This window comes from Nerophis ophidion, linkage group LG07 (genome assembly GCF_033978795.1).
Source record: "Nerophis ophidion isolate RoL-2023_Sa linkage group LG07, RoL_Noph_v1.0, whole genome shotgun sequence".
NCBI classification, from domain to species: Eukaryota; Metazoa; Chordata; class Actinopteri; order Syngnathiformes; family Syngnathidae; genus Nerophis; species Nerophis ophidion.
The window spans coordinates 1353026-1367270 of NC_084617.1; the positions used below are offsets into that span (position 1 = coordinate 1353026).

A 14245-nucleotide genomic window follows, 5' to 3' on the forward strand; every position below is an offset into this window, starting at 1 on the left:
TTGCACATTTTTTCCAACTTTAATATTAATCAATATTGCAACAAATATTGTATACTCATACTTTCCAAACTGTAAATGCTGAAGATATCTGCTTGAACTAAGATTTCAAAGCAACTTAACCATCAAATTGTTTACTGTTGATTTTAGGGGTTAAATATATGGTGTTTTTTTTATTTTTTTACAGCATATTAACTTTAAATAAATAAAAAAACACTTTTTTTTATTTATTACACTAACATTCTGTCAACTGAGCGTTTCTTTTCACGGTTAAAATCCACACTTGTTGTTATTACCATGTTTTACCAGTGGAGGGCCGTGCCTTCCCCACCGAGGCCTCAGTTATGTCCGACTTCATTGATCACCTCTCAAAATAAATCAATAATCAATGGCTTGTACTTCTATAGCGCTTTTTTACTCAAAGCACTTTGACACTACTTCCACATTCACACACACTGATGGAGGGAGCTGCCATGCAAGGCGCTAACCAGCACCCATCAGGAGCAAGGGTGAAGTGTCTTGCTCAAGGACACAACGGACATGACCAGGTTGGTACTAGGTGGGGATTGAACCAGGGACCCTCGGGTTGCGCACCACCACTCTCCCACTGCGCCACGTAGCATCATTGATGTCCCAACACGACCATTGCTGGAGAAATACTGTACAGAAACACATTTACACACAACTGGGTATTGAAACACTACAACAGTGTACAAAATGGTTTATTTTCTGGTGCATTTAAAAAACATCAATAAACCTGCATCAGCAATTAAAACATATCTTATGTGGTATTGTCAAAATTCCATCCATCCATCTTCTTCCGCTTGTCCGAGGTCGGGTCGCGGGGGCAGCAGCCTAAGCAGAGAAGCCCAGACTTCCCTCTCCCCAACCACTTGGTCCAGCTCCTCCCGGGGGATCCCGAGGTGTTCCCAGGCCAGCCGGGAGACATAGTCTTCCCAACGTGTCCTGGGTCTTCCCCGTGGCCTCCGACTGGTCAGACGTGTCCTAAACACCTCCCCTAGGGAGGCGTTCAGGTGGCATCCTGACCAGATGCCCGAACCACCTCATCTGGCTCCTCTCCATGTGGAGGAGCAGCGGCTTTACTTTGAGTTCCTCCCGGATGGCAGAGCTTCTCACCCTATCTCTAAGGGAGAGACCTGGAAACTCATTTGTGCCGCTTGTACCCGTGATCTTATCCTTTCAGTCATGACCTAAATCTCATGACCATAGGTGAGGATGGGAACGTAGATCGACCAGTAAATTGACCAAAACAAGTGTGACACCCCTGATCTAAATCATCATTTAGATCAGGGGTGTCAAAGTCATTTTAGATGGGGGCCACATGGAGAAAAATCCACTCCCAAGTGGTCAAATCACAGCACGATCATTTAAAAATAAAGACAACTTCAGATTGTTTTCTTTGTTCAAAAACGTATGTTGTTTTTCTACACTTAAATAGTATTCTGTCTTTGTCGGTATTTATACTTTCTGACTTAATTACCCGATAATGTTCATCAGTCAACTTATTGTTATTCATTTTCAATCTATCTAGACAAAAATATCAAAATCAAATTACAGGACGTTATTTATGTAATTTGATCATTTTCCTGGACTGAAGTTCTAACACAGGGGTGTCAAACTCACTTTAGATGGGGGCCACATGGAGAACAATGTCCTCCCAAGTGGGCCAGACTGGTAAAATCACAGCAAGATAACTTAAAACTAAAGACAACTTCAGATTGTTTTCTTTGTTTAAAAATAGAACAAGCACATTCTGAAATTGTACAAATCATTATGTTTATTATTTTTACACTTAGATGTTGCAGATAATAGTATTCTATCATTATTTATACTTTCTGAATAAATTATGCAATGTTGTTCATCAGTCAACTATGTTAATTTTCAATCTATGAAGATAAAAAAATAATATTAAAATCAAATTACAGGATGTTAATTATTAGGGCTGTAAATCTTTGGGTGTCCCATGATTTGATTCAATATCAATTCTTGGGGTCGCGATTCGATAATATATCGATTTTTTCCATTCAAAGCGATTTTCGATTCAAAAAATATATTTCCCTGATTGAAAAGGATTGTGTATTCATTCAATACTTAGATTTCAGCAGGATCTACCCCAGTCTGCTCACATGCTAGCAGAGTAGTAGATTTAAAAAAAAGAAACTTTTATAATTGTAAAGGACAATGTTTTATCAACTGATTGCAATAATGTACATTTGTTTGAACTATTAAAGGAAGCAAAAATCAGACTTATTTTATCTTTGTGAAAACATTGGACACAGTGTGTTGTCCAGCTTATGAGATGCCATGCAAGTGTAAGCCACTGTGACACTATTGTTCTTTTTGATTATTTTTATAAATGTCTAATGATAATGTCAGTGAGGGATTTTTAATCACTGCTATGCTGAAATGATAACTAATATTTAGACATGCACCTGGGGATAGGCCCCTCCCACCTCCAAAGACATGCACCTGGGGATAGGCCCCTCCCACCTCCAAAGACATGCACCTGGGGATAGGCCCCTCCCACCTCCAAAGACATGCACCTGGGGATAGGCCCCTCCCACCTCCAAAGACATGCACCTGGGGATAGGCCCCTCCCACCTCCAAAGACATGCACCTGGGGATAGGTTGATTGGCAACACTAAATGGTCCCTAGTGTGTGAATGTTGTCTATCTGTGTTGGCCCTGCGATGAGGTGGCGACTTGTCCAGGGTGTACCCTGCCTTCCGCACGATTGTAGCTGAGATAGGCACCAGCGCCCCCCGCGACCCCAAAAGGGAATAAGCGGTAGAAAATGGATGGATGGATACTGTTGTTGATAATATTCATCTTTGTTTCACTACTTTTGTTTTGTTCTGTGTGGTGTTTGTGTCTCCTCTCAATTGCTGTTTATTGCAGTTCTGAGTGTTGCTGGCTCAGCTTTGCTTTTGGAATTGGATTGCATTATTATGGTATTGCTGTGTATTGTTTTGTTGGATTGATTAAAAAAATAAATAAATTAAAAAAAGAAAAAAAGAAAATCGATCCTGAATCGCACAACACATTCGAATAGATTTCTCCCCACACCCCTAATATTTATGTAGTTTGCCTCGACTGGTGCACTATTGTCATGAGGTTAATTAATTTTCATATGTAGCATCATCTACAAAGATACAAAGAATTGTTATTGCGACATCTAGTGGACACATTTAGAACAGCACTTTCTTTCATCCAAAAATTTTGGCTCATTTTTATATTTGACAAAGTCATCCTGCGGGCCAAATAAACCTGTTTGCAAGCCTTAAGTTTGACACCCCTGTATGTATGTATGTATGTATGTATGTATGTATGTATGTATGTATGTATGTCATGTGCTTTTTTTGTACATATGTAGCATCATCCATAAAGATACAAAGACTTGCTGTTGCGACATCTAGTGGACACATTTAGAACAGCAGTTTCTCTCATTTTGTTACTTAAACTCATCCCAGGTTTGTACGTTTGACTCCTCTTCCTATGTGCCTTCTTCTTATGGGAACAACTGTGAGAGCAAAAGTTGTCAAACAATGTTTCAGGAAGAAAAGTGCTCTTCTGTTATTGTTTCTGCAAATACTCAACACATGTTCTAATAAGCCATATCTTTAATAATATATATATTTAAAATCCTTTCATAAATATTTACAGCAATATTCACACACATCAATAAAAACAATGCAGTCCTCTTGCCATGCTGAGCAATACAAAGAGTTGTTAGCTTTGAGAGGAGTGTGTGGCCCACACCACACCTGCACACACCTGCACACACCTGCACACACCTGCACAGTGGTGGGGAAAAGGCTCAGTGATTAGCACACAGCAGATGAGCTTTTCCCTCCAAGACCTGAAAGTAGTGCAAGTCCTCAGTTTAAAAGCGCAGAGTGCTTCCTAAATGTGTCGGGTTTAAAAAGGCTGGAGAAGTTGAAATTCCCTTTGTGCTTGTTAGAAGTAGAAAGGCTGAGCTCCAGGTGGACTAGGACAGCTTAGTCATGGGGAACTGCAGGTCCCAGCCATTGTGGACTAGGACAGCTTAGTCATGGGGAACTGCAGGTCCCAGCCATTGTGGACTAGGACAGTTTAGTCATGGGGAACTGCAGGTCCCAACCATTGTGGACTAGGACAGCTTAGTCATGGGGAACTGCAGGTCCCAACCATTGTGGACTAGGACAGCTTAGTCATGGGGAACTGCAGGTCCCAGCCATTGTGGACTAGGACAGCTTAGTCATGGAGAACTGCAGGTCCCAACCATTGTGGACTAGGACAGCTTAGTCATGGGGAACTGCAGGTCCCAACCATTGTGGACTAGGACAGCTTGGTCATGGAGAACTGCAGGTCCCAACCATTGTGGACTAGGACAGCTTAGTCATGGGGAACTGCAGGTCCCAACCATTGTGGACTAGGACAGCTTAGTCATGGGGAACTGCAGGTCCCAACCATTGTGGACTAGGACAGCTTAGTCATGGGGAACTGCAGGTCCCAACCATTGTGGACTAGGACAGCTTAGTCATGGGGAACTGCAGGTCCCAACCATTGTGGACTAGGACAGCTTAGTCATGGGGAACTGCAGGTCCCAACCATTGTGGACTAGGACAGCTTGGTCATGGAGAACTGCAGGTCCCAACCATTGTGGACTAGGACAGCTTAGTCATGGGGAACTGCAGGTCCCAACCATTGTGGACTAGGACAGCTTAGTCATGGGGAACTGCAGGTCCCAACCATTGTGGACTAGGACAGCTTGGTCATGGAGAACTGCAGGTCCCAACCATTGTGGACTAGGACAGCTTAGTCATGGGGAACTGCAGGTCCCAACCATTGTGGACTAGGACAGCTTAGTCATGGGGAACTGCAGGTCCCAACCATTGTGGACTAGGACAGCTTAGTCATGGGGAACTGCAGGTCCCAACCATTGTGGACTAGGACAGCTTAGTCATGGGGAACTGCAGGTCCCAACCATTGTGGACTAGGACAGCTTGGTCATGGAGAACTGCAGGTCCCAACCATTGTGGACTAGGACAGCTTAGTCATGGGGAACTGCAGGTCCCAACCATTGTGGACTAGGACAGCTTAGTCATGGGGAACTGCAGGTCCCAACCATTGTGGACTAGGACAGCTTAGTCATGGGGAACTGCAGGTCCCAACCATTGTGGACTAGGACAGCTTAGTCATGGGGAACTGCAGGTCCCAACCATTGTGGACTAGGACAGCTTAGTCATGGGGAACTGCAGGTCCCAACCATTGTGGACTAGGACAGCTTGGTCATGGAGAACTGCAGGTCCCAACCATTGTGGACTAGGACAGCTTAGTCATGGGGAACTGCAGGTCCCAACCATTGTGGACTAGGACAGCTTGGTCATGGAGAACTGCAGGTCCCAACCATTGTGGACTAGGACAGCTTAGTCATGGGGAACTGCAGGTCCCAACCATTGTGGACTAGGACAGCTTAGTCATGGGGAACTGCAGGTCCCAGCCATTGTGGACTAGGACAGCTTAGTCATGGGGAACTGCAGGTCCCAACCATTGTGGACTAGGACAGCTTAGTCATGGGGAACTGCAGGTCCCAACCATTGTGGACTAGGACAGCTTGGTCATGGGGAACTGCAGGTCCCAACCATTGTGGACTAGGACAGCTTAGTCATGGGGAACTGCAGGTCCCAACCATTGTGGGCCACGTGGCCCGTCTGCAGCTCCACTTTGGGGTTTTTCAGGCTGTAGCGCCGCATCTTGGTGTTCTTGTAGTAGATGGAGTAGATGAAGAGGAAGATGACGGAGATGATGACCACGGTGGCCGCCACAAAGCCGGCTATGAGGGGCAGGTAGTCCTCTGCCAGGGCAAACACACAATTCAACATTTATGAAAGCCTTTTTCATGCCAGGAGCAAACTGGGCCAATCACAAGTCCAGAGAAAGAAAGCTTGTCCCCATACTGATGTCTTGCTATGTATTGTCATACTTTTTGACCACAAAAAATCTCATTTTTGGCTTTCATTTACCAAGAAACTTTAGTGTAGATGAAACATATGTTTATTATTGTCATTTAGTCCTTCAATAAAATGTTGAACATACTAGACAACTTGTCTTTTAGTAGCAAGTAAACAAACAAAGACTCCTAATTAGTCTGTCATTTATACACCTATTATTTTATACACATTATGAGGGACAAACTGTAAAAAAATGATTATTAATCTACTTGTTCATTTACTGTTAATATCTGCTTATTTTCTCTTTTAACATGCTCTATCTAATAATCACTTATTCTTCTCTTCTTTGATACTTGATAGTTTTGGATGATACCACACATTTAGGTATGGATCATGTCGATACCAAGTAGTTACAGGATCATACAATAAAATATAATACCTAAGAAACCAATAATAATATGGTTAAGAAATACTGATGTAAAGGGTAGGTGTCGCACTGTTTTCTCTTTTAACATGTTCTATCTACACTTCTGTTCAAATGTAATAATCACTTATTCTTCTCTTCTTTGATACTTGACATTAGTTTTGGATGATACCACACATTTAGGTATGGATCATGTGGATACCAAGTAGTTCCAGGATCATACATTGGTCATATTCAAAGTCCTCATGTGTCCAGGGACATATTTACTGACTTTATAAACATTATATACATTTTTAAAAAAGGAAAAAAGATTTTGTGACGATAAAAAAATATCGATGTAATCATAGTAGTATGAACTACATACACTCCTGTACTTGGTATCATTACAGTGGATGTCAGGTGTAGATCCACCCATGGTGTTTGTTTACATTGTGACGCTGGGTAGTGAAGCATGTTTAGCTATTCCTGGTCCTCCAGTGCATTATCACTGGAGGACCAGGAATAGCTAAACATGCTTCACTACACACTTCACTACTTGTAAGAAACCTACTTTGTTTGTCGCCATGGAGACCAGGATTAGTGATTTAGAAGTAGCTAAAACACTGTGGAGGGATGTTAGCTGCATGTCTTAAAGCAGCTCTTCCTGAGGGTGTTTCAGTGTTAGAACTTCACCTTTATCTTGACTTTTTACAGCAAAATGCGTCCATTCTCCCTTTTCTGTATACACACTGTGTGTGCTTGCAAGTACTCAGTGTGTGTGCGCTGCCCAACATGCTCCTCTGCTGGTAAAAGCAGCAAAGTCATGACATGATGACACACCGTCAGGCCCGTGACAAAAAAAGAAGGGGGAACCAGTACTTTTCAGAGTAAAGTTAAAGTAGCAATGATAGTCACACACACACTAGGTGTGGTGAAATGTGTCCTCTGCATTTAACGCATCACCCCTGGGAGGTGAGGGGAGCAGCGAGCAGCAGCGGTGCCGCGCCCGGGAATTATTTTTGGTGATTTAACCCCCAATTCCAAGCCTTGATGCTGAGTGCCAAGCAGGGAGGTAATGACTCCCATTTTTATAGTCTTTGGTATGACTCAGCCGGGGTTTGAACTCACAACCTAGCCACCCCAGGGCGGACACTCTAACCACTAGGCCACTGAGCAGGTGTTTATCTTAAGTGCAGTCGTTGATGTTAAACAAAGAGATTATTGGCAAAACCGCTTGTCATTTTTATGTTGCGGCGGGTAGGTAATGTCGATAGCTGCAACCCTGAATGTAACTAATAAAGTAACTTAGTTACGTTTAAAATCAACTAATCAGTAAAGTAACTAATATACTTTCTAAAGGAGGTGGAGCAAAACAAAGCAAAAGCCACATGAGTGACTATCATCTCCAAACCAAGAATGGTGGCTGAAAGTCAACTTGAACACCGTATTTCCTTGAATAGCCGCCGGGGCACTTATTCATTTAAAACCTCTTCTCACTACGGCGTTTACCAAAGGCATGCGGTAAATTTAGGCCTGCGTTTATAAATTTGAGTGTGATGTAAGGATACCATCATGAAAAAAAACATTATTATGGTCTTACCTTTACTTATAAATGAAGTCCATGTGCAGCTCCTTCTGATCAAAAGCATCAATAACTTGTTCAAAGAAGTCTTCCTTATCTTTCTTCAGTTTTAAAAGTCTCTCCGTCTCGATGGAGATCTTCCTTTATTACCTCCTGCTTCGATTGAAAGTCCAGTTTAGAAAACTGTTTTATTTTAGATATGTAATCCTCCATGTTAAAAGTGCAAGAGAGAGGAAAAAATAAAGGATCGCTGCTCACTCTTGCTGCTTGTTGTCACTTCTTCTGCAGCCGAGTAGTCACAAGAAGGATCACTAGCGCCCTCTACCACCAGGAGGCGGGAGTCATTTAATGACTCATATTTGACACACGCAGCTACGGTATATTAATAAAACATAGCTGCTTACTGTTCTTTTTAGCATATTCAATAGCTTGGACCTTAAATCCTACTGAATAACTCTTAATCTTCTTCCCTTTATGCGATTTCAAATGATTGAAATCAGCCTCCTCCATTTTGAAAATGATGACAGGTGAAGTGTCACTCGTGACTAGGGATGATACTTGAACCTGGTTTTCTGGTTGTTTGATAAGAAAAGAACCGAGTCCTCGGACTCGAACCCCTTTTTGATAACCGGTACCCGTTATCGAGACCACTATAGTAAAGAAGAAGAGTAGGTTCTTTATTGGAATCCGTCCCGACCAGAAATGCTCGGTGAGACATGACAAGAAAGGACGTCACGTAGCTCAGTCTTTAGGTGCAGATAGCGAAAGCAGGAAAACAACGGACGGGAAAAAGCGCTCCAAGGTGTAACAAAGTTCCAAACAAAAGACATAATCCAATGAATAACTTTCCTGAGAGATTTGAGCAGGGTTCAAACACATGAGCAACACTTTCACCACCAAGCGGAAACATAGCAACCAGGCTAGCAACGCACCTCCTTTACGGCAACTGTCGCAACAATGTTCTTAAAGCAACTGCAGCACATACATAAATATACAACATATCCCCCTTTTTTAACTTATGTTTATCTGTCCTTGTCAACAAAGCAAACCCACACTGTATATGTGTTGTCAGTCTAATTATAAATAATGCAGAGGAGGCGTGTTGGCTGAGTTCTTGACCTTTACTGCCGGCTGACGACATGCAACAACACTTTTCGGGGCATGCCCGTCACTCCCGTTGCATGCTGGGTAGTGTAGTCGTTATATTCCCTAGCTCATAAAGAAATCATGTTAACTCAATAAAGTGTATTTCTTTTTTTTAGCTTTAACTTTTCATATTTTAGCATTGTAACCACATTTGCAAACAACTTTTCTCTTCATAGAATTTTCTTTCAATAAAGAAATAAAGTGCAAAAATGTCAAAGCATCATAACAAACAGCTATGTCAAATAGTAGCAGAAGTGCTGTATTATTTTCAGTTTTGTGCCCATGGGACTGATGTTATTTAACACTATATTATTATTTATACAGCTATAGTGATCACAGAGACAGGTTGTTTTTGTGTTACTTTATATATTTGTTTTTCTGAAATATCCCACTTAATATACTTTGGGTAACAGCAGTCAATATTTATTTATTAGATTTTATTTTTTTAGGGCGGTAACAGTCAACATTTATTAGATTTTATTTTTTTCTTATATATCAAAAGTAAGATTTTGTTGAACCAAATATTGCTTTTTTCCCATGTACAACAACCTATCTGGACTCGATAAGAGAATCGATAATGAATCTGTTCTATAGGAGGATTCAATAATAGGCTCGAACTCGATCACTTCTTATCAAACATCATCCCTACTCGTGACGTGACAAGTTTGACCCGGCAGTAATTCTAGGCAGGTGCATACTATATACCTGGCGGCAATTCAAGGAAATATGGTAGTCTTCATCACCAGCAGGTGAGAAGTGAGGGGAAAAGTGCTTGAAGGCAACGCCAACACATCAGGAAGTGCCACCAAAATAAGAGCGCAGGAGAGTAAAACATGTGTCGTCTTACCTTTTGGAATGACTTCCACCTGATAGGAGACCATGTCCAGGTAATTAGAGGCCCTGCAGGTGTAGAGGCCCGCCTCCCTGACCGTGATGTTCCCCCCCGACACACGAGCATCTGCAGCGTGGATCCACTCGATCTGTGGCGCTGGCTGGCCGTCCGCCTCGCACACCAACTCCTCGGGGTAACCTCGGAACAGCGGCACCACCGTGGGCAGTTTGGTGGTGTTGATGACGGGCTTGTCTGTCACACACAGGCCACGCCCAGTAAGGCAAGGACACGCCCATTCATAGTTGCACTGTGTCTTAGAAGGGGCTCTCACAGTGGGTGTTAATAAAGGGGGTCTCACAGTGGGTGTTAATAAAGGGGGTCTCACATTGGGTGTTAATAAAGGGGGTCTCACAGTGGGTGTTAATAAAGGGGGTCTCACAGTGGGTGTTAAGAAAAGGGGGTCTCACAGTGGGTGTTAAGAAAAGGGGGTCTCACAGTGGGTGTTAAGAAAAGGGGGTCTCACAGTGTGTGTTAAGAAAAGGGGGTCTCACAGTGGGTGTTAATAAAGGGGGTTTCACAGTGTGTGTTAATAAAAGGGGTCTCACAGTGGGTGTTAAGAAAAGGGGGTCTCACAGTGTGTGTTAATAAAGGGGGTCTCACAGTGGGTGTTAATAAAGGAGGTCTCACATTGGGTGTTAAGAAAAGGGGGTCTCACAGTGTGTGTTAATAAAGGGGGTCTCACAGTGGGTGTTAAGAAAAGGGGGTCTCACAGTGGGTGTTAATAAAGGGGGTCTCACATTGGGTGTTAAGAAAAGGGGGTCTCACAGTGGGTGTTAATAAAGGGGGTCTCACATTGGGTGTTAAGAAAGGGGGTCTCACAGTGGGTGTTAAGAAAAGGGGGTCTCACAGTGGGTGTTAATAAAGGGGGTCTCACAGTGTGTGTTAATAAAGGGGGTCTCACAGTGGGTGTTAAGAAAAGGGGGTCTCACAGTGGGTGTTAAGAAAAGGGGGTCTCACAGTGGGTGTTAAGAAAGGGGGTCTCACATTGGGTGTTAATAAAGGGGGTTTCACAGTGTGTGTTAATAAAAGGGGTCTCACAGTGTGTGTTAATAAAGGGGGTCTCACAGTGGGTGTTAATAAAGGGGGTCTCACAGTGGGTGTTAATAAAGGGGGTCTCACAGTGGGTGTTAATAAAGGGGGTCTCACAGTGGGTGTTAAGAAAGGGGGTCTCACAGTGGGTGTTAAGAAAAGGGGGTCTCACAGTGGGTGTTAAGAAAAGGGGGTCTCACAGTGTGTGTTAAGAAAAGGGGGTCTCACAGTGTGTGTTAATAAAGGGGGTTTCACAGTGTGTGTTAATAAAAGGGGGTCTCACAGTGGGTGTTAAGAAAAGGGGGTCTCACAGTGGGTGTTAATAAAGGGGGTCTCACATTGGGTGTTAAGAAAAGGGGGTCTCACAGTGTGTGTTAATAAAGGGGGTCTCACAGTGGGTGTTAAGAAAAGGGGGTCTCACAGTGGGTGTTAATAAAGGAGGTCTCACATTGGGTGTTAAGAAAAGGGGGTCTCACAGTGGGTGTTAATAAAGGGGGTCTCACATTGGGTGTTAAGAAAGGGGGTCTCACAGTGGGTGTTAAGAAAAGGGGGTCTCACAGTGGGTGTTAAGAAAGGGGGTCTCACAGTGGGTGTTAAGAAAAGGGGGTCTCACAGTGGGTGTTAATAAAGGGGGTCTCACAGTGTGTGTTAATAAAGGGGGTCTCACAGTGGGTGTTAAGAAAAGGGGGTCTCACAGTGGGTGTTAAGAAAAGGGGGTCTCACAGTGGGTGTTAAGAAAGGGGGTCTCACATTGGGTGTTAATAAAGGGGGTTTCACAGTGTGTGTTAATAAAAGGGGTCTCACAGTGTGTGTTAATAAAGGGGGTCTCACAGTGGGTGTTAATAAAGGGGGTCTCACAGTGTGTGTTAATAAAGGGGGTCTCACAGTGGGTGTTAATAAAGGGGGTCTCACAGTGGGTGTTAATAAAGGGGGTCTCACAGTGGGTGTTAAGAAAGGGGGTCTCACAGTGGGTGTTAAGAAAAGGGGGTCTCACAGTGGGTGTTAAGAAAAGGGGGTCTCACAGTGTGTGTTAAGAAAAGGGGGTCTCACAGTGTGTGTTAATAAAGGGGGTTTCACAGTGTGTGTTAATAAAAGGGGGTCTCACAGTGGGTGTTAATAAAGGAGGTCTCACATTGGGTGTTAAGAAAAGGGGGTCTCACAGTGGGTGTTAATAAAGGGGGTTTCACAGTGGGTGTTAATAAAAGGGGTCTCACAGTGGGTGTTAAGAAAAGGGGGTCTCACAGTGTGTGTTAAGAAAAGGGGGTCTCACAGTGGGTGTTAATAAAGGGGGTTTCACAGTGTGTGTTAATAAAAGGGGTCTCACAGTGGGTGTTAAGAAAAGGGGGTCTCACAGTGTGTGTTAATAAAGGGGGTCTCACAGTGGGTGTTAATAAAGGAGGTCTCACATTGGGTGTTAAGAAAAGGGGGTCTCACAGTGTGTGTTAATAAAGGGGGTCTCACAGTGGGTGTTAAGAAAAGGGGGTCTCACAGTGGGTGTTAATAAAGGGGGTCTCACATTGGGTGTTAAGAAAAGGGGGTCTCACAGTGTGTGTTAATAAAGGGGGTCTCACAGTGGGTGTTAAGAAAAGGGGGTCTCACAGTGGGTGTTAATAAAGGAGGTCTCACATTGGGTGTTAAGAAAAGGGGGTCTCACAGTGGGTGTTAATAAAGGGGGTCTCACATTGGGTGTTAAGAAAGGGGGTCTCACAGTGGGTGTTAAGAAAAGGGGGTCTCACAGTGGGTGTTAATAAAGGGGGTCTCACAGTGTGTGTTAATAAAGGGGGTCTCACAGTGGGTGTTAAGAAAAGGGGGTCTCACAGTGGGTGTTAAGAAAAGGGGGTCTCACAGTGGGTGTTAAGAAAGGGGGTCTCACATTGGGTGTTAATAAAGGGGGTTTCACAGTGTGTGTTAATAAAAGGGGTCTCACAGTGTGTGTTAATAAAGGGGGTCTCACAGTGGGTGTTAATAAAGGGGGTCTCACAGTGTGTGTTAATAAAGGGGGTCTCACAGTGGGTGTTAATAAAGGGGGTCTCACAGTGGGTGTTAATAAAGGGGGTCTCACAGTGGGTGTTAAGAAAGGGGGTCTCACAGTGGGTGTTAAGAAAAGGGGGTCTCACAGTGGGTGTTAAGAAAAGGGGGTCTCACAGTGTGTGTTAAGAAAAGGGGGTCTCACAGTGTGTGTTAATAAAGGGGGTTTCACAGTGTGTGTTAATAAAAGGGGGTCTCACAGTGGGTGTTAAGAAAAGGGGGTCTCACAGTGTGTGTTAATAAAGGGGGTTTCACAGTGTGTGTTAATAAAAGGGGTCTCACAGTGGGTGTTAAGAAAAGGGGGTCTCACAGTGTGTGTTAATAAAGGGGGTCTCACAGTGGGTGTTAATAAAGGAGGTCTCACATTGGGTGTTAAGAAAAGGGGGTCTCACAGTGGGTGTTAATAAAGGGGGTCTCACATTGGGTGTTAAGAAAAGGGGGTCTCACAGTGTGTGTTAATAAAGGGGGTCTCACAGTGGGTGTTAAGAAAAGGGGGTTTCACAGTGGGTGTTAATAAAGGAGGTCTCACATTGGGTGTTAAGAAAAGGGGGTCTCACAGTGGGTGTTAATAAAGGGGGTCTCACATTGGGTGTTAAGAAAGGGGGTCTCACAGTGGGTGTTAAGAAAAGGGGGTCTCACAGTGGGTGTTAAGAAAGGGGGTCCCACAGTGGGTGTTAAGAAAAGGGGGTCTCACAGTGGGTGTTAATAAAGGGGGTCTCACAGTGTGTGTTAATAAAGGGGGTCTCACAGTGGGTGTTAAGAAAAGGGGGTCTCACAGTGGGTGTTAAGAAAGGGGGTCTCACATTGGGTGTTAATAAAGGGGGTTTCACAGTGTGTGTTAATTAAAGGGGTCTCACAGTGTGTGTTAATAAAGGGGGTCTCACAGTGGGTGTTAATAAAGGGGGTCTCACAGTGTGTGTTAATAAAGGGGGTCTCACAGTGGGTGTTAATAAAGGGGGTCTCACAGTGGGTGTTAATAAAGGGGGTCTCACAGTGGGTGTTAAGAAAGGGGGTCTCACAGTGGGTGTTAAGAAAAGGGGGTCTCACAGTGGGTGTTAATAAAGGGGGTCTCACAGTGGGTGTTAAGAAAAGGGGGTCTCACAGTGTGTGTTAATAAAGGGGGTCTCACAGTGGGTGTTAAGAAAAGGGGGTCTCACAGTGGGTGTTAATAAAGGGGGTCTCACATTGGGTGTTAAGAAAAGGGGGTCTCACAG

The 14245-nt window shown here is 43.7% G+C and overlaps 1 protein-coding gene across 3 annotated transcripts in view; it reads right to left on the reverse strand.

The window, feature by feature from the left end:
* Nucleotides 1-14245, reverse strand: part of LOC133555770 (hemicentin-1-like) — a 66982-nt gene continuing 52737 nt past the window's right edge. For 2 of the 3 annotated variants that reach the window (XM_061905115.1, XM_061905114.1), the window contains exons 11-12: nt 9930-10166; nt 3621-5854 (exon numbers count right to left, since the gene is read on the reverse strand). In XM_061905115.1, the coding sequence (XP_061761099.1) occupies nt 5652-5854; nt 9930-10166 (440 nt within the window). In that variant the 3' untranslated portion in view covers nt 3621-5651. Of the gene's footprint in view, nt 657-3620; nt 5855-9929; nt 10167-14245 lie in introns of those variants that run through there. The other variant, XM_061905116.1, reaches the window with a different exon arrangement.